This window comes from Mytilus trossulus, chromosome 7 (assembly GCF_036588685.1).
Source record: "Mytilus trossulus isolate FHL-02 chromosome 7, PNRI_Mtr1.1.1.hap1, whole genome shotgun sequence".
NCBI classification, from domain to species: domain Eukaryota; kingdom Metazoa; phylum Mollusca; class Bivalvia; order Mytilida; family Mytilidae; genus Mytilus; species Mytilus trossulus.
Window position 1 is genome coordinate 57,287,200 of NC_086379.1, and position 20,181 is coordinate 57,307,380.

General features: G+C 31.7%; 2 protein-coding genes across 5 annotated transcripts in view; one reads left to right on the forward strand and one right to left on the reverse strand.

The window, feature by feature from the left end:
- Positions 1 to 1,382: 1,382 nt before the first annotated feature.
- On the reverse strand, positions 1,383 to 10,175 carry LOC134727161 (uncharacterized). 3 transcript variants are annotated; one of them, XM_063591541.1, is made up of 9 exons: positions 9,995 to 10,175; positions 8,466 to 8,534; positions 6,864 to 6,926; positions 5,916 to 6,154; positions 4,923 to 5,566; positions 4,228 to 4,362; positions 3,462 to 3,647; positions 2,854 to 3,094; positions 1,385 to 1,770 (listed from the first exon to the last, which is right to left on the reverse strand). In XM_063591541.1, exons 2-9 carry the CDS (start codon positions 8,530 to 8,532, stop codon positions 1,672 to 1,674), a joined length of 1,674 nt encoding a protein of 557 aa, XP_063447611.1. In that variant the 5' UTR covers positions 8,533 to 8,534; positions 9,995 to 10,175; the 3' UTR covers positions 1,385 to 1,671. The 3 variants fall into 3 exon arrangements, with proteins under 3 accessions (XP_063447613.1, XP_063447612.1, XP_063447611.1); XM_063591543.1 differs by lacking the exon at positions 3,462 to 3,647 and having other exon boundaries at positions 1,383 to 1,770; XM_063591542.1 differs by lacking the exon at positions 9,995 to 10,175 and having other exon boundaries at positions 1,384 to 1,770; positions 5,916 to 6,138; positions 8,466 to 8,515.
- A 4,640-nt stretch (positions 10,176 to 14,815) lies between these two features.
- The window catches only part of LOC134725393 (protein sidekick-2-like), a 33,738-nt gene continuing 28,372 nt past the window's right edge, over positions 14,816 to 20,181 (forward strand). Inside the window, exons 1-5 of one of the 2 annotated variants that reach the window (XM_063589187.1) lie at positions 14,816 to 15,265; positions 17,052 to 17,321; positions 18,042 to 18,335; positions 19,348 to 19,456; positions 19,709 to 19,926. In XM_063589187.1, coding sequence (XP_063445257.1) covers positions 15,157 to 15,265; positions 17,052 to 17,321; positions 18,042 to 18,335; positions 19,348 to 19,456; positions 19,709 to 19,926 — 1,000 coding nt within the window. In that variant the 5' untranslated portion in view covers positions 14,816 to 15,156. The remainder of the gene's footprint in view (positions 15,266 to 17,051; positions 17,322 to 18,041; positions 18,336 to 19,347; positions 19,457 to 19,708; positions 19,927 to 20,181) is intronic. The other variant, XM_063589186.1, reaches the window with a different exon arrangement.

The following is a 20,181-nucleotide window of genomic DNA, read 5'->3' on the forward strand; positions in this document are numbered from 1 at the left end:
TAAATATGGAACAAATAATAAAGTAAGAAGATATAAGAAGATTTGGTTTGAGTGCCAAAGAGACAACCAAGTCACAATTTATAAAAGTAAACAATTATAGGTTAAAGTAAGGTTTTCATCACTGAGCCTTGGTGCACACCAAACAGCAAGCTACAAAAGACCCCAAAATTAATAATAGTTTATCTGAGAAACATTATCCTCATTTCATCATGGTCATATAAGCTATCAAAAAGTTTGGGATCTTAAAATAGATTATTTCTGAAACCTAGATTTTTTATGGGGAAATATTGATTACAAAATTTAAAGTAAAAAGAACTTTTAAGAAGAAATGTTGGCATCCAACTATTTTCAAGGGTGTTATTAGAAGACATGGATGATTAATAAAAACATCGAAATAATTTCTGAATTTACAGTAAGACATTCAATAAATTACCACCTGCAGTCATAACAGTTGCTTTACCAATTTGTAACATCGAAAACAATAAGCATTTCAAATGTCTCTCGATATTAGATGGGTTGTAGGAATTCTTCAAAGACAAACTTAATTCAGAAGGAATTTTTTCTTGCATGTTTAATGCAACTTTCTACTTGATAATCAAATACTGTTCATTTCAACATACATAAAAGGTACCATATACTGATTTTGTTAGCAATGAGATGGTCATATTACATGTATATGGCAACAGAAGGCCTCTTAGTTTCTTCACTGACCTACATTTCTCAAGTCAGGATGATCTTAGATAATGAATCAACACAAAACAAGACAAAATATATATCTCAGTAGATTTAATGAGATGTACGACCTTCAACAATCTAAATCCAAGTGGAGCTATAAAAGGCCCATCCCCGAAATGAAAAATTGTAGAACAATTCAAAACAAGAAACCAAAATAAATATGATATACAGCAAAAAAGACAAAGTTGGTCGACTGAAATGAAATATTAAGTCTAAATGTAAATCATCATTTTACGTTAATGCACCAAAAAAAGCTACCCTGCAGGCATTACCAAAAAGTCAGATACAATTTTACTTGAAATTTCTAAACTCTGTAATTCTACAAAAGAATACCTCAACCATACAGAAATACAAACTCAATCTGCAAGTCATCATTTAACAGTAAATTGTTCCAAAACTCATTTCAATATCTGTAGGCACAAGGAAAAAATAACATGTATTTATAGATAAATATTTATTTCAGAAAGTTGTAACAATACATGCCCTGACCACTTAGTGAAAGGGCATGACATAACTAATAAAATATCACAGAAAACAATCACAAAGTTAACAAGGGGTTTTATTACTTGAGTGTTAGAACTCAAGAAAACATTTTTACATGCATAAATAGCACCAATTTGGAATTCCAATTACCAACAAACTATAATACGTAACAAAAGTTCAAATTCATTCAATCTGAATCAATAAATAGTAAGTAGAGCTCATACACGAAAAATATTATGGCGCTTTTGAGGAAACTTGTCATTGTGACAAACAAAAGGTTGTTCATTTATAACGTAACTACAACATACGCAGCAGAAAGAAATTCATCTAGAAATATTTGCAAAGTAAGAAAAAGGAAACAGATTTCATATAGTTCCATACCATTATTCTATTATAACTTTGGTATCAAGACCTTTTTGTAGTCATTATCCTTATTCTATTATAATTTTGGTATCAAGACCTTTTTGTTGTCATTATCCTTATTATATTATTACTTTTTGATATCACTTCATCCTTCTTCACAGGTCTCTTCTTCTGATTTTCATCACAAGCCTGTAAAAAATATACAGAATTATTAGAAATCAACATACTAGTCTATTAAAAAAACAATAAGGTCTTTCCCCGCCTAGAGGAAAGAAAGTCAGACGCGGATCCAGAGGGGGGGGGGGTTCTGGGGGTTCGAACCCCCCTTTTTTTGGACGATCAATGCATTTGAATGGGGACATGTAATTGGAACCCCCTCCCTTGTCCTGGATAAGGAACCCCCCCCTCTTTTTAAAATGGCTGGATCCGCCCCTGAAGGATCTTAATAACATATTCTCTACAAACCATACACTTGTTTAACAATATTATTAGACATGGTAAATTCAATTTATGCCTTTAAATGTTAAGGAAGCATTAATCAATCCATGGAAGTAATATTAAATAGACGATTTCATTTTTCCAATTGTGAACTTTTAATTTCTAAGTAGCAACATTCCAGCAGCACCTGCATACGGGGTATATATCTCCCAATTGATACTATATTCCCATGCTTGCATTTCCTATCATGATTTTCTTGATAGAGGGTTGCTGCTCACAAGGAAGCTATTAAACCAAGAGTTCCAAATGGTGAAGTTGAAATCATCCCTTCGTAAATCTTACAGACGCCATCACGAGTTGGTTTACTGTTATGGAATAACCGTTTCAGAAATGATATCGGATATGTTCCTTACGTCTTAATTCCATCCCTTCCCTTTCATGAATGTGACCTACCGAATAAGACTATTTACCAGATTTGTTATCACATAAGCAACACAACGGATGCCACATGTGGAGCAGGATCTGCTTACCCTTCTGGAGCACCTGAGATCACCCCTAGTTTTTGGTGGGGTTCATGTTGTTTATTCTTTGGTTTTCTATGTTGTGTCATGTGTACTATTGGTTGCCTGTTTGTCTTTTTCATTTTAAGCCATGGCGTTGTCAGTTTATTTTAGATTTTGAGTTTGACTGTCCCTTTGGTATCTTTTGTCCCTCTTTTTTCACCATAATACTTAATATAATAGTTTTCTGAGACATTTGAAAATCTCTGATGTTTTGCTTGCCAAAAAATAATTCATGATACAGGACAACTCTTAAATAAAATGTTAACTATACCTCAGCTCTGACAAAATCTCCTGTCAACATCTGTAAAGGGTAATGCAACATAACATTATATAATTCCTCAACTGTAGTTCTGGGTTTTAATAACAGGCAGTCTAATAATACTTTACTATCTTTATGACTATGTTTTCCTATAGATTGAAATGTCTCTAAACAGTGCACTGGATAGGAATACACAGGTTCTTTTAATTTAACAGCAAGTCGTAAAGCTTCCAGCACATTTGTTGACCCATATCTGTTAAGAAAAAGAAGGAAATCAAATTATTTCAAAATCTGTAAGGAAGATGACAAATGTTTTTTTGGTAAACATAGAACTTCTGGTTTTCTGCTGTTAAATAATTCCCTCAATCTGCTCCGAAGATCATGTCCCATGAGCACTGACAAATGTTAAAGCCCTTCATTATATATAAGTCTAAACCATATCATTACAATATAAAACTCAAAAGCTGCTTCTAATTTTCTTGACAATTTGAAAGCAACATAATCATTGACCATCAATAATTAAAAGAGGTAATGTAGTACTTTGGTATGCAAAGAAGATTTTAATCAAGTTCATTCCATCAACCGGTAAATGTTCTTTATCCTGAATTTCATTCACTCACCTAGAAAAAATTTCTTGTGCATATTTGATGAAATTATTGGTGTTTATATCACAGTCTGAACATATTTCAAAATGGTTTTCTCCTGATGTATATTGTATCACATTATCTTTGGCTAATTTCTGTAACCCACATTCTGTTTTGGCACTTACTGGTATCATGGTATAGTCTGGTAATTCCTCTCTTATTCTGTAAAGCATAAGAGAATTTACTATTATAAGAGGTTACTTAACAAACAAACATCTGGTTTTTTTTTCAATTTTAACCGGTCAACTTTCCTGATTTTTTTAGGGATTTCACTTACAAGAGGTGTCAAATTTACTCTTGACAGCATTCAAGAGGTTAAAATAGCAAATATACTCATTGACAATCACATCATATTAGATGAAAACACTGTTTTCTATGCATAATGTTTAATGGTAACTACTGAATGAATGCCGTCAATGTTACTCAATCATTAGTAAAAGAGCTTTATTTCCTTAAAAACTCATTCAGTTTAACCGCAAACTTTTATTATTAATTGCTTGAGTTTTCTTTAGTTAATATGCATATCGATATTGTCATATCTTATTTTTACAACACAATTTGAATCCAAAATTTCAAAGTTTTTCTGCAAAATGAAAATCTAAAATTTGATTCGAAAAATATCTTTAAAGTGAACACATAAACTGAACAAAAGTTAATGCACATACTACTAAACACACAAAAAAACACTTAAAATTCATATTTCCTTATATGCAAATAAATGTACTATGATAGTACACTTTACCTTTTTATATTACTTTCAGAAGTTGTTAAATCTGCTTTGTTCAGTACCAATAACATAGGAAATCTAAGTTTTAAAAAATGATCAACAATTCTGTGTACAACATCTTCTTTCCAATCAGGCAGGCAAGATAGTTCTCTACAATGAACAAATACAAAATAAAACAGATAGTTCACAAAATCATACACTGGTATATGTTAATGTTATCAAGCAGACAAGGTAGCTCTTTACAATGAACAAATACAAAATAAAACAGATAGTTCACAAAATCATACACTGGTACATAATTATACATGAGTAAATGTAGTGGAGTTGAATATGTCCATGAGACTGCAACCAAACAACACAATAAAACAATAATCCACATGAATAATAGACAATAACAGAATATCTTTGATATTTTTTTTAAAGAATTTTCTCCTTTATGTTTTTAGTTGCATCAAACTTGAAAGGAAACATTTGTAAGTAGATAATAAGCAACCTGCAGTTGCAGATCCAAACAGGGCGTAAAGGGCATGCACCTTCAAGGGCATACACCTTGGTTTTTATTTTAGTTTTTTATTTCATGTTTTTCACAATATATTTTTATTATCTATAACTTATGTATAAAATCTTCCAGGAGTTATGTCCCCTATCACAAATCCTGAATCAAACCCTGACCTGAAATATAAAGTATCTAATGGTATATAAAAAATTACCTTTCTCTAATTCCTGCATTAGCCAAAGCTGTATGTATTGTAGCTCTGTTTGCATGGTAACCAGTGAACATATCTATCAATTTAGCTGGCTTTCTCACAATATTATCCCATTTACTCCATACATTTTGAAATATCCACTGATGAAGTTCTTGGTATAACCATGTTACATCTTTAATGGGATCATAATGTTCTGTTTCCTCACCTTTTTCATTTGTAGTTCCAGAAATGTCAACTATGTGCACTAAAACATCAGCATCTAATAAGTCATTTAAAAATCTGTTACCTTTTCCTTTACCCTCCCATGCACCAGGAACAAGTCCTGCTACATCTTTAAGTAAGATGGGAATATTTCGATCCCCTCTGAAATCATGTCCATATGCAGCATCACACAAAGTCAATCCAAGGTCTTGACAAGGACAACATATAGAATAGAAAGCCTTTCCAATATTTGGTTCTATTGTTGTAAAAGGATGAGCACCAATTTTAGCTAAGTCCATTTTTGTAGCTGCATTAAAGAACGTTGATTTCCCAGCAGAAGGTTTCCCTATTAACCCAATTTTATATTCCCATCTACCACCTGTTATCTTTGGTTCAGTCAGTTTTATTTTTGTAATTTGAACTGTATCTTCTTGTTCTTGAGAACCCTGATAAAAGTAAGTTGAAAAGCATTTCATTTCATATACTATGTGGTATGTAAAATAGCTAATAAGCTTCAAAAAATAACTCAATTTTTTCAACACTTGTGCAGGATTTGGTCAAGTCCTGCTACATCTTTGAGTTAGATTGGAATATTTTGATCCCCTCTGAAATCATATCCATAAAATCTTCATTACAGTAACTTTATTTAATTTAAAATTTAACTAAATAGGATGCTTTTTTAATAGAGTCACACCATAAACTTTTAGCTGATATATTTTCTTCGAGCTGAGAATGTCATAATTATGTTTTATCAATCTGTTGTCTTAACACAGTATCAAATAAAGTCCCTTTTACCTCTTCAACTCCAGTTTCAACCTGTTCCTCAGTATTTGTATTAATCCATTGCTGTGCAGCATCTACCAATGTAAATATGACTGGCATGCCTAGGTTGTCGTCTGCTGTTGTATGTAAGTATTGTAACAGGTCAGACACATGTTTGTCTGACAAAACTTTGTTCCTCATTGGTACTTCTATTATAGGTGGGCTTGTTCCTGGATAGTCCTCAGGCATAGTGAACCTGATAGAAACAGGACCTTAAAATATATAATATTAAATGTAACTAATTCTAAGTATCAACAGCACATCACTTTTTTGTAGTTGGAGATAATATCTCTTTACAAATGTTCACAGATTTTGTATCAGTTCATTCAGTTTTATCAATGGCGGATCCAGATATTTTCATAAGTGGGGCCCACTGACTGACCTAAGAGGGGGCTGCTCCAGTCACGCTTCAGTGATTCCCTATATAAGCAACCAAATTTTTTCCACAAAGGGGGGGGGGGGGGGGGGCTGTCCCCCCCCCCCTAAATCCACCTCTGTTTATTCATGAAATTTAAAGTATTTTTTTTTTGATTTTCACTTAAGAGTTCAATATTTAAACAAAATCTGCCATGTAGCCAATTTAATTAATTGACCTCTTTCATTGATCTAAAGTGTATCCAATCTTAAACAAATGCACAACTATTCCAAGAATGTTCATTCAATATTTATGAAAATAAGAGATAAATGTATTGATCTTTTTTTTAGTTCAAGTTCATGCTGAATTTGTATGCAAAATCTTTTCAAAAATCTGTGACATCATCCAATTACTGTAATTTGACCTTTTTACTCATTACAAAGCCATGTTACATAATTTTCTAAAGCCGTAGTAAAGAGATGAACAGTAGGATAATGAATGTCGAAAAATTCTACAAACAATACAACTGTTTTCAATAAAATGAAATTTCTCATACAATATTTTACCTGGTAAACTAACTGTTATATCGGTCAGCTTTATCATAAAACATGGTGGGTTACCAGATATCTCTGAAAAAAAAGAACATTTAAGATAAATAATTGATTCTGTACATATGATATATTTTTCAACAAAGGGTTATAAGTTCAGGAATTTATCTAATCTCAAACAACACATTAATTGATAATAATGATAATCACAAAATAGCTTCTTTCATCACAGTACATGTTGTATTTTCTGGTTTCAATTATGCATTCATATTTCTTTTTTCATGATGAAATGTGTTCTTTGTATTCAAGAAAATAAAAAGACACAAATAGAAATTAATTCAGTTGCGTATGCTCGGCGCAGCTGGATATGACCGCAGATGTTCAACCCTGAAAAGTCGGGACTAAAAATGGACACAATGTTCACGCTTGATACAGGTCTGAATTTGGATTGTAATTACATTTTTGACATATAATAGGTTTCCGACACAGAATAACTGTAGTCAAAGAACTTGAAATTGGTTATATGATCTGAATTTATACTCATTTTTTTGCTTTTGTGCAATACTCTATTCTGTTGCGAATTCCCCCCCCCCCCCCCCCAACAACAACAAAATGAACAATTGTAACTTGCCTTTGAAGAATTTTTTTTTATAATTCTGAAATCTGAAATCAGAAAAACTGTCCCCCCTTCAATTTTTTTCACTCGCACCACAAAAAAATCTTTCCCTTAAGATATGGTCAGTATCTTAATTCAAATTTCTAATGGAGTTTGCAACCGTAATTACTCATTTAAATGCATCATGAAAGTTTTAAAATATAAAATGACAATACATAATTTACAAGCAGTGTAAGGGAAGTATTCAAACATTGTTCTTTAAAAATTGATGTGGATTACTTCCCTTACACTGCTTTTAAATAGTCTCAATTGTGCTTTAATAAAAAAATCCTTTGTTTTTTTCCATTTTTTCCCCCTAATTTCTAAATGGTTATAACCATAACACCCCCTCCTCTAAGTCAATTCTTATTATCTCTTTGTAGTATGAAAACTTGTGGTATAATTTCAGAGAGATACATACACTTTAACACAATTTCTAAAACAGTTGGGACTAACCCCCCTAAAATCAATGCCAACCTTCCTTTAATGGTTAGACATCTTGTGTTAAAATGTTAACTTATTGAATTCTATTTGCTTATACTTAAGTTATTATACGGAAACCATCTGTCTCTGACCACAACAATGTGATAGCAGTCATATAAAAAGTTCATAGTTTTCATTTTAATTCTCATTCCTCTGCAACCACCGAACTTTCAAAAAAAAAATCAATGTTGTTATTTTTCTGAAAGTTTTCAGCTCGTGGTACTCTTAGTTTTTTATTCATATCATGGGCTTTTCCATTTATTTTGGAAAAGGGGGTTCCAACCCTGAAACACACCATGAACATATTTTTTTTTAAAAGGAGGGGGGAGGTTCCAACCCCTGGAACATACACCATAGGTCTGCAAATGTTTTAATAATCTTAACTGAAAGTGACAATACTATACTTAAGTTAATGTTTTTCACTTTGGAAATACATGCAACAAAAGCAGCCCTCTTGAAATGCTATAATTGTAATACAAAACCTGTTATATCATCATTAAATATTGCATGCAGTGCCTGTAATTCTTCTTCTCGTTCTTCTTCAGCCATTTCTGTGAGTGAAAAAAAAATATCATTTAGACATTAAAATTACCCAGGGGATGAATGAATATTCACATTTCAGTAAAATTTTAATATGACCAAGTAAAAGTGAAGACTGTCAAATATTTTAAAACATCATAGAACATGTGATAAGCGTAGACCCTCACACTTTTTTCAATGGAAAAATCAAACAAACTATGGTACATAAGAAAGTACCTGATAATCCACTGCAATATTATACACTTTTCCACTATTCTAAAATACCTTTTTCTTTTATTGGAAAACAGAATATCTGGTATGTTGTTTTCATTCAATTATGTGACTTTCAAAAATGATTTACCAAGTATAAAAGATGATACTGATAATTATTTGTTTTTAGTGCAAAACAGCTTAGACATCCAAACTATCCCTTTTTGCAGTACTACTTATAGATTTGGCTATAGACTTACCATTAGTCAAATCCAAGTCACAGAATTGTATCAGCAGTTTCACCTACATGTATAGGTAAATAAAGGTATCTTCAACATCATCTTTTATTCATACCTTATATACATACAAGTTTTATACTTATAATGGTTATATGCAGTAATGCTCATAAAAAGCAATATATGGCAAGGTGTTTTTAATATATCTATTTCCTAAGGATTTTCAATATAAAAATAAGAAAATGGTGTATGATTGCCGATGAGACAAATCTCCATCAGAGACCAAATGACACTGATATTAACTAAGGTTAAACAACGAGCAAATCCCATACATAAGCATGATTGTATTTTTTTATTTTATTTTATCTTTTACATCTTTTATATTGAACCTTGCATACCAAGTTGTAAAACATGTGTACATTTACAAGCTTGAGGTTAAAAGTAAGGCAATGAAGCTAGACTTTTTTTTAGAAAGTTTATTTTGATTAACTTTTAATACATCAATCTGATTTTGGTTTAAATTTTGAAGAACATTAAGAACTAATTTAGATAGATAAAAGAATAATATATAGCCTTCCAAGTGGGTCTATAAGATCATTAAGATTGTGTGTTACATGTTTTATAGAGTGACTATTTTCTGTTTAACAGTTTATATTTTCACAATCATCCATACCGCAAACAGACCCAGAAATTATTGTAGTTATAAAAAAGAAGATATGGTATAGTGTTTTCTAATAAATGTTTTGTAAATTGTTTCAAAACAGGTATTATACTTTTCTTTCAATGATGCCTTTATACTTCGTAGAAGTATTAAAGGCGTCAAAGAAAAAAAAATATAATAGCCTTTCAAGACGTCATAATAAAAATCTATAAAAGACGATGTTTTAATATATTTGCACATACAAGACACAAACAGTTTTTTGTTGGAGAGTAAGGGAAGAGAGTGTATAAATTATAATAATAAGGAATAGGAATGTAAAAAAAAAATATCCAAAAAAATTCTAACAGTACCAATTTATATAATACATGTTGGTGTCGAAACTTACCTGGCACAAAGGAAAGAATATGATTTTCTTAATTTTCGAATAAAACTGTTCTATAAGTACGATTTTCTATGGTTTTACTGACTGCCAAACCTCTGTGTTGCATAACAAACTTCATCTTGCAGTACAACGTGCAACTTCCGGTTTCACTTTCACTTTAATGTTTATCCCAAATAAGGTTCCTAAGGGGTAAAGGTTAGAGTTACAATCAAGGTATTACGGTAATAATAGTCAGTTATTTCAAAAAATATAAAAAGTGAATTATTTGAAACTCTGCTGTTTAATTTATATTCGCCGATTTGACTCAAATTAACTATACAAATCCTTGGTTACACATACTAAAATCATGGCAAAATTATAACGTCTCAAATAAACAATAATCAAGGTATGGACTCGATAATATATATCCCGGTCACATGAATACGGATTCAATGAGGTCGATTTATTCACTTGTAGGTGAATAATTCATTATCGATGTTTCTTAGCTTATTTTGACAAAATTTATCTCATAGCTAGTGCCCCTTTTAAGTAAACTATAGAAAATGAGAAAAAAATATCATGTCAAATTTCAACTAAACCAACTGAAGTTTAAACACATCATCTTGAATTCAATATAATAATCTTTTCTGAAATTAAATAAGACATGAATGTTGTCGTAGATAGGAGGGGTTTCAGTTTTTGTTGTAGTTGTATTGGTTCTATCAAGTATCCATAAAAGAATATATCATTACTGACATTATTTTTTAACTAGATGCGAAGTAATTAATGACGATTTCTCTTATATATACAATCATACGAATAATATTCGGTTAAAATGTATTGGAAATCGACAAAACATTTATCACCATTCATCATTTGTAAATTACTGGAACAAATGAGCAAAATGTGTAATCATTATCCTCATTATAGTTGCTTCTAAATCCATTGAGTTCACATATTCATTCATTAGTTATCCATACAAACTTTTTTATCAAAAATAATATGATTAAAAATTTAATAAGACTTGAAAGGCTAAATCCAATGTTACTTCAAGATGGACTTGGAATATCATTATTGTGTAAGACTCCTTGTTTTTTGTTTGTTATTCACGTTCTTTTGTCAGGACCACAGTTGTGAAGAGGAAGAAGGTAAGGAATGATGACCAAAAACGTAATATAAAAAATTAAGGTCACCGTAATCTGAACAGTTCCGATGGATGCCCTCAAACAGTGATCGACCTCTCGATAAGGCTATCGTATCTACTATTATACTAGTATGTTGAGCAGTCGGAAATAAAACATTTGACACTATCTACTATTAGATAAAAGGGCAAAAGGCTACGTTTTTTAGTGTTAGAGTTATTTTACAAAAAATTTGAAAATGTATTGATCTGTATTGTGTATTCATACTATACCAATAGACGTTCAAGTTTTTATTTAGCCCATAAATGGGACTCATAAATTACACATACTCAAAAACTATTTTGATTCGATTTATGTTTGTGATAAGATTGGTTAAACAAAACTTTGAAGTGTGTATGACTGCATATACGACAACAAAGGTGCAATTTTAAAACTTCACGTTATTCAATTTTAAGAATTTGTGAATTCACGTTTTCTGGTTTATCATGGTTTTGCAGATTTCGTATGATTTATGCGATTGTAATATTTGAGATTTTAAAATTTAATATTGTGGAGACTTTTTCAGGAAAATTTACTATTATGGAATAATGATTTCATGGCTGCAACAGTTTCGGATGTTAGATAAATTATAAGCACATTTGCTGCCAGCGTATGTGTACTATACTTATATAAACAAGTTCCCCGAAAACGTTTACATATGGATGTAGCGGTTAGAGAAAATGCCAAAAAAAGCAGAATAAACTAAGGACAAAAGATGAAAAAATGCTGCCATATATTAAGAAAATAGCGAACAGATATATAACGAGTAAAGAATAATGAACCAAAACCTAAAAAAAACCCAAAAAACAATTGTTCAGAAGAGAACAATTAAGGGGATGTCTACCCCAAATGCACATATGTTGATATTGAGATATTAAAAAAAGGTTTTAGAATGTAATTTCTGATACCAGACTATAGCTAACTTATTATGTATTTCCCTTTCTTTTAATGTGATATTCTTCGTTCTCTTCAGGTCTTTTTTTTTCGTGACTGTATGACGGCGGCCTTCAGGATTTTAATGAAAGTCATGAAAGTAGATAACAGGCGAATTTTTAAAAGTCGAGGATTTCCTTATAATGCAAATCACAGTGATGTGGTACGTAAGGCTCGTAAATCAAGATAAATTCCATGTAAACTTATTATTTCTTTTGAAGTCTTTAATATTCTTAAACGTTTTCATGAAAGATCTTTAGTATTGATTTTATCGGTATTAACATATATTTTTTATTGATGATGCCCTGCGGTTACACCACTATCCTCTGCGAATTATCACTTCCCCTTTTATTTTATTTTCCTGCATTGAAATTTACTAAAAGCTTTGATGTAGATTTTTTTTCAACTGCGTCACCGTGCAATAAGTTTTGAAAATGGCCCTTATGTAAATTGAATATTCCGTCCGTCTCGCTTCAAGGAGCGTCAAGCGCAAGTGTTCGGTTAGATGTACATCTTTGTCAAACCAAAGACGAAACAAATTATATGATATCACGACTGCTTCATTAATAATGCCACTCGTCATTAGGAGTTGCATCAAATACTGGTAGACTTGTAGCCAGAGAACCCGGGAAGATGGACATGTTTTCCTGTAAATAATATTATATGCGTGTATCGGGGACGGAACCCGCCACTTGTAAAAGGGAGTATCCAACCAAGGATAAAAGGGAGCAACCATTCGTGCTATTGAAGTTTCGAGAGAGACTATCAAATGTTAGCGTATTACAAATACGTAATCCGCGTGTCAGTCAAGTACAACGTATGATACATTCATTGCTCACTCATGTATGAATGTGTATACATGAAATGATTAACTCATAAAGTTCAAAGATTATATAAAATATGTCTTTTTCTATATAGACATGCATTTTATAACTTGTTTACATCTTTCTTTAAATATGTATTTAAAAAAATATTACATAAACTAAAAATCTTTTTGCAGCTTAAGGTTCATGTGGACCCTATGGCAAAAATGGCTGTATTTTCACCTCAAAATTTACTCTGAGTACAGACAAACCTGCGCATCCTTAAAAAAATTCAGGTATAGCATGCCCTAGATAAATGAATTTTAAGTATGTTTTATGTTTTAGAAAAATAAAACTTATCAGGATTTTGCTGTGCATTTTTTTTCATTCCTCCAGAAGGCGCCAAAATAAACTAAGTTGGGAAACAGGTTTGAGAACTTCCCCACAGGTAAAAATTAAAGTGAGCATTTCTAATTAACATGGACATTAGATGGACAATAGATACCGTACAATAATTGGTTATTTAAACTGTGTACCTGAGTGGACCATATCAAGATAAACTCAACTGTTCGTTAATTTTATCATCTTCTGCAGAGACGAAAAAAAGTGTACGGCAAAATCCAGTTACGTTATGAATTTTCTAAATCATACAATGCATTTGAATTCTATTTATCTAGGGCATGCTATGCCTTAAAACTTTTCCAGATGCACAGGTTTGCCTGTACTCAGAGAAAATGTTGAGGTGAAAATACGGCCATTTTAGCCATAGGGTCCACATGAACCTTAAAGCTTAAAAATAAATAAGGTATATATATTTACATCACTGTAAGACTAGTAGCTATAAGTTATAACTACAGATATATTTTATTTTGCTATTATTGTATTATTGAATACGACAACCATGTTATAGTTCCCCCACCTAGTAGGGTGATATAACACTGAGTCTCAGGGCTAGGACTAACCATGAATGTCACTGCATGCACATTGGTCCCAGCTCAGGGCGATCTCGCTATTTATTTCTATATTTTGAAAATGTGCAATTGGAGTTAAAATGTCGCTTTTATTCTAAATTTCTTTCTGAATGAATTCCTGTCTGGTCACATCTGGGGTCACAGTCTCCGGCGGGTTATACGCAGATGATGGATGCTTTGACACATTACTGACTGGTAAACTTCGATGCTCAGCTTCGATGTCTTTCATCATGTCAGACTCAGTCCGTCAAATGATAGTTTTTCTTACCAATGTAGGTCTAAAATTACTAACACTTAAAGTCTTTGACTATTGGAAGAAATATATGCATCGTGAACTCCAAAATTTGTTTGCTTATTTAGTCTATTCACAGGAAGGATTTATAGTAAATATAGATCTATCTTATAATTATATTTACATACATATATATAATACTGCTCTCCTAGGGCTTCCTTGAATGACAATAAAAATATTGTATTGTATTGTATTGTATTTTCAGCTTAGCATCTAAATGTTAGTTGATTCAGTTTGTATTCACGTAACGTGAGTATGTTAAAAAAATTATTTTTTTCAGTTTGTTTTTGTCAAGTATTCATGATAATATTTTGTACATGAATGTCATTTTTTTATCACTCAACTTCATGTTTTTTTTGTGTGGTGAATATTAAAACTATAAGATCTTTATTTTTTTCAATATTAAACTTATTTGAAATGAATGACCACCAAGGATTTGTATAGAGCACTCTAGATATAGTAATTTTACTAAGAGTTATACACATCCTTTCTACCACCTTATTTTCAACAATTGAAAATGAATTTGTTACATTTTTGCTAGGAGTGTATTACAAGTTGAATAAGATCAAATATTTCAAACAATTATACAAAATTAGTGGGTGAGAAGATTTACGCGATATGACACTTTTCATACCTTTGCTTACCTGACCTGACTCATCACTTTCATCCAATCAAGTTATTTGTTTTGGTCACATGAACGGAACTACTAATGTCGAATGGAATTTGGACAATTACTCTACTTTAACACAAAATCTGCTTAATTAGAAGATATTTGCAGACAAAAAATCAACAAAAGGACTTAATTTATTAATTTCTGGAAATCTATTTCGTCGAACTATTCAAGATAAACTTAAGAAAGAATATTTGGGATGCCGTGTCCCGAAGTTTATTTATCAATATGGCGGATCACAACTTCCGATGGTGGAGAATAAAGAATATTAATAATATACATTCTAAATACTTTTGAAATACTTGCTAATTATTGTTAAACATAAATTTTATTACAATGAAACGTTGTAAGCGATTAGAAATGCCAATGCTATCCAGTAAAGCATATTTTACAACTCTTTTCTTAACCTTTTTGTCTGTTTGGCCTGACAAATGTCTCATGCAAGGTAAGAAAATCAATAATAGTTAATTTAGACTCTTGAATATTATAAAATGGACCTCATCTTCACACAACCTTTACACATTTCCTAACCGAATATATCTGAAAAGTGTATATTATTAAGATTGCTTCCAGTCAGTTTCGTTATCAGGTAACCTGGGGGCTGATCGAAGGGATTGTTTCACCACACCACCACCAGTTCACTGTTGACCTGTCAATTATGAGGAAGCTCCCGAAGTATATTTCTTGTTTGGAAACTTGCACAAATTGAAGTAAAACCTGTTTCATGTACCTAGGACAGTGGCGGATCAAAGGAAAAGGTTCCCTGGGGTATCTGGTCGTACCAGCCCCAAGTCTATCCGACCAAAGTCTTTGGGTCCCAAATAGATCTGGCCCAAGTCGATTCGGCACTATGTCGATCCGGCCCCATGATAAAGTATGGTTTAAACTATATTGACTTTTGAGGATTTTCATACAATATTTAATCAATCTAAATGGAATTTGTAAAAAGAATCGTAATATTTAAAGCAAACACATTCTGAGTCCTTTTACAGAAAGGATTCGGCAAATCAAACATGAACATTTCTCAATTTAACATGTTTAAGAAGTTTTAAGAACTTAAAAAACAATAACAAAGTTTGTATGCATCAGCATGGGGATCCTCCCTCCGCCGGAATCAGCATGGGGATCGGCTTGTACCTTTGTGTACAAGTACTGGTACTTTATAATAGTAGCAAGGATGATGATTAACTGTCTTGGCTCACTACATCTACCTTAACTTAAATAAAAAACTAATAGGACAGAAGTTTTATTTCATAACTTACTGGAAAATTACAATTATAATAAACAATGAAACTATTCCAAGTGCTACCAGGTTACAGTTGAGGTACATATTTGTATGAGATAGTCTTGTTCTTCAGTTATTTCATTTTAAACAGTAATGTAACTTAATAATTCTGCTGATTTGGGATTAGCTCAACGTCACCTGCATGAAATATACTGGGTCAATTCCACCCCCTCCCCCATTCCCAGTACTGCCAAGATTAAACAAAGCATATGCATGAGATTTGAACAAAATGTAATGATCAAAGTAAAAAAAACAATAAATTAAAGAAAAATGCTGTCAAATAAGCATGAAAATGACTGAGTTGCATGCATAACAGGGGCGGATCCAGCCATTTTAAAAAGGGTGGGAGGGACGGGGGGGTTCTAATATATATATGCTCCCATTCAAATGCATTGATTGTCCAAAAAAAAGGAGGGGGTTCCAATCCCTGGAGCCCTGCATCCCTCTGATTAAATAGTTTGTCTTGGTTGCATGTATATTTCAGATCTTATATAACCCAGTGTACTTTTATCCACATCTCTGTTTCATAATCTACAAATGAAAACTAATACAGCAGTGAAAATAATATTTACATTTATAGATATGTAAAATTTCTTTAAATACTAAGTCAATAAAACTTAATTACTGTCCCTATTTATGTGGATATACATTGTAGTAGCTTGTATTGCCAATAATTATATTTGTATTCAATACATTAGCAAGGCTGGACAAAAGCTGTGTAACTATACTTATATTGTGTGTGTATTCATGTTTGCCATAATCATGATAATATTTTCAATTTGTCATTTAAATTCTTGTAAAGACTTTTTAAGTGAAATAATTTTTTTAAGTACACAATTCAGTGATGATTGTATTTAAAAAAAAACGATAAAAGATACTCTTGCAACACTCATATCAACCTATATCTTTATATTATTACAATCATAGACAATGTCCTATTTTACAGATTATCCCCCACAAGAGTTTTCCACCGAGCCAAATACACAGAATCCAATTCCAGAACTCTCGTTAAAAATAGTATTATGTCGAGCCAGTAGTTCACCTAGTGCACAATACAGATGGATGAAGGATGGAACATATATCACAGAGTACAATGCATTAGATTATTCATATCGAATGATTTCTGTTAATAGAACTGATGCTGGAATTTATAGATGTGTTGCTAAAAATTATCTAGGTGCTATACGAAGTAAAGGAGCAAAAATAGTCATTGCTTGTAAGTATTACTGTGAAGGTTTGATGGTAGATACAACCTTGGTGGTTCAAATATGTATGTATTGATTCTAGTAATACCATGATCATACTTACTTACCTACTACCCTTGTTCACCATTGTTTCTGTACAAGTACATGTAAGTGTTGTTAGCTTAAAGCTAACCTCTTACCTGAAGGGTCAGGTTTTTCTGTCTGGATATTCCTTTCCTTAGATGATTGCTGTAACTGATCTAATGAGTTCCCTTTACCTGTATAAAAACCCATGGTCAGGAATGTAGATAAATGTAGGGGAAATTATTTAAATTGTATTGTTCTTCTTCCTTCAGTTTATGAATTATAAAGATATTGGGTTTATGTATGTTTTATTTATCATTAACTTCTGATTTAGTCCTACGTGTAAGTTCTTATGTTCTTGGGTATGTTAAATACATTTATGTATAGAAATATAAAAATATGAATCATTTCAACATGTGTTTATCAATATGGTTTTGCAAGAAAATGTGATTTCTCAAAGGTAAGTAAATTACATGAACTTTACAAGTTACCCATGACTAAAGGTGTAAAAAATATCTAAACAACAAGTTTTAACAACAGCCCCTCCTCCCCTCAGTAAAAGTTGATCTAACAGGAAAAGAGTAATAAAGGGGACAATAAATTATTTCCATAGGTTTCAAATGTGATTAAAAAAAATTAAAGGTTTACTGTATTGTTTTTCATTTCAGATATTGATAATTTTGAATCTCATACAAATCAGACAGTAAATGTGTTGTCAGGGGACGGTGTTGTGATCAACTTACCTAGTATAAACTCTGTACCAGACCCTGCTGTATCATGGTATGCCAGTGGTGTAGAAATGGCACCAGAAGCACAGAGGCATCAAATTACACTTGAAAAAAATCTAGTTCTATTAAGTACAAGTATTCATTCTGATAACGGGAAGATATATAAAGCAGAAGCTCTTAATGGTATCAATGGAGTTAGTAGAACAACAAAAGACTTTGCCCTCCGAGTTGGAGGTAAGTGATAGAACATGTACTTATGCCAACATTTATATTTGAACAATATATGTATTGTATCAGGGGCCTCAGGGCCAAGTGATCAAAGAAGTCAAACCACTGTTTTAACAGCTTGTTGACACTGAGTTTGAGTTTGAATCCTGCAAATGTCAGGTGCATAGATCTACAACTGTATGTCCAATCTTAATAGACTTAAGATTGTCAATTTTCATGAAAGTCAAGTGTTTTTCTCAGGGCACACCGGCTTCCTCCACCAATTAAAACTAACTCCCTGAAATAATCAATTGTGCTAAATGTGGAACTAAAAACCAACCAAACAATCAATGTTCTATATTATAAAAAACTGCTGTAAGGAATAAACCTGACTTCAAGTTAATATTTATTTTGTGCATACATACAATATTTAGAGTTGTCACTTAGATGTGTCCATGAATACTGGACTATAGTGAACATTTGACTGGGCTAACCACTTTCTTCATTGATTAGTTCCTTAAGGCAAAAAGATTCTAGAGTACTGAGTCCTAAAATATTAGATTATTTAAGAATTGAATGCTTCTTTTTGTAAATTTATTGGGGTGTAAAAGTGTTGACCGAAGTACATTTTGTATGAAGTGCGGAAGGGCTTCATTCAAAAAATGTGTGTACGGTCAACCCTTTTACAATCCTATAAAGTTACAAAACGAAGCATTCAATAATTATAATTACATTTATTAGCTAGGATCATGAATTTTTTATTTAATACACCTGTGCACTTTATTTTGGGACCTCGTGTCATCATGAATGATATATTTTATTGTGTGATGCAATTGATTAAGAAATAACATGTGATGTGCAGTTAGCCAATCAGAATAATGTATTATAATGAAACATACATCTGATGTAATTATTACATGATAATTGAAATTAGTAAAATAATTCTGAATTACCCCTCAATTAGATTATAACCAAAGTCTTTTAAATGATATCTGTGCTTACTTAACGCTTGTTAGAATTCTATTTCTTTATTTTTTAGACACAGGCGAAGGAGTAACAAAACCACCAGCTATACTTGTTGGTCCTAAAAATACCACTGCCAAGACAGGTGATCGAGATACAAAGCTAGAATGTATTTATAATGCCAGGTAAGCTTTATACAATATTGTTCATTGTCTTAAAAAATTTTAAGGTCTTATTTTTTTATACAATTGCAAAAAATAGAAAAAAGAAAGCAGTTTAACCCCTTATTTGAGTGAATTGGTGATATCTATCATACTAAATGTCAAAAAAGTTCATCTTGTTATAAGGTTAGAACATCATGACAACTGTTTCTTACATCATTTGATTAACCAAGTAAATGAATACTAGTTACCGAATAATATTTGATGCTTTTTTAGGCCTTTATCTGGACTACAAACAAAATGGTACAAAAAAGGATCTCAAAGAACAGAAATTGTTGGCAATACTAAGTATATATTTAACACAGTGTATAAACGTGTATTGACAATAAAAGATCCTGATCTTAGTGATGCAGGACAGTATGAATGTGAAGCTGTGTTTGTTAGTAATGGACTATCTAATACCAAGACATCAGATGCTTACTTAACTGTTAATGGTATGTGGAAACACTAAATTACTTCCTTGTTTGTTCATCTTTTAAATTATATTTGTATGAGCATACCAATTTGATATCAAGACATCAGATGCTTTACAGTTTATTGTATGTTGATCAACAAACATACTTTCAGAATCTTTTCTAGTTGACAGGCTTTTCTTAAAATGAAAATATTTTTCTGGCCATTTCTTCTGAGTTCGATGCCATTATGATACAGTATTGCTTACACTTCAAAATTTAAAACTCTTACAATGT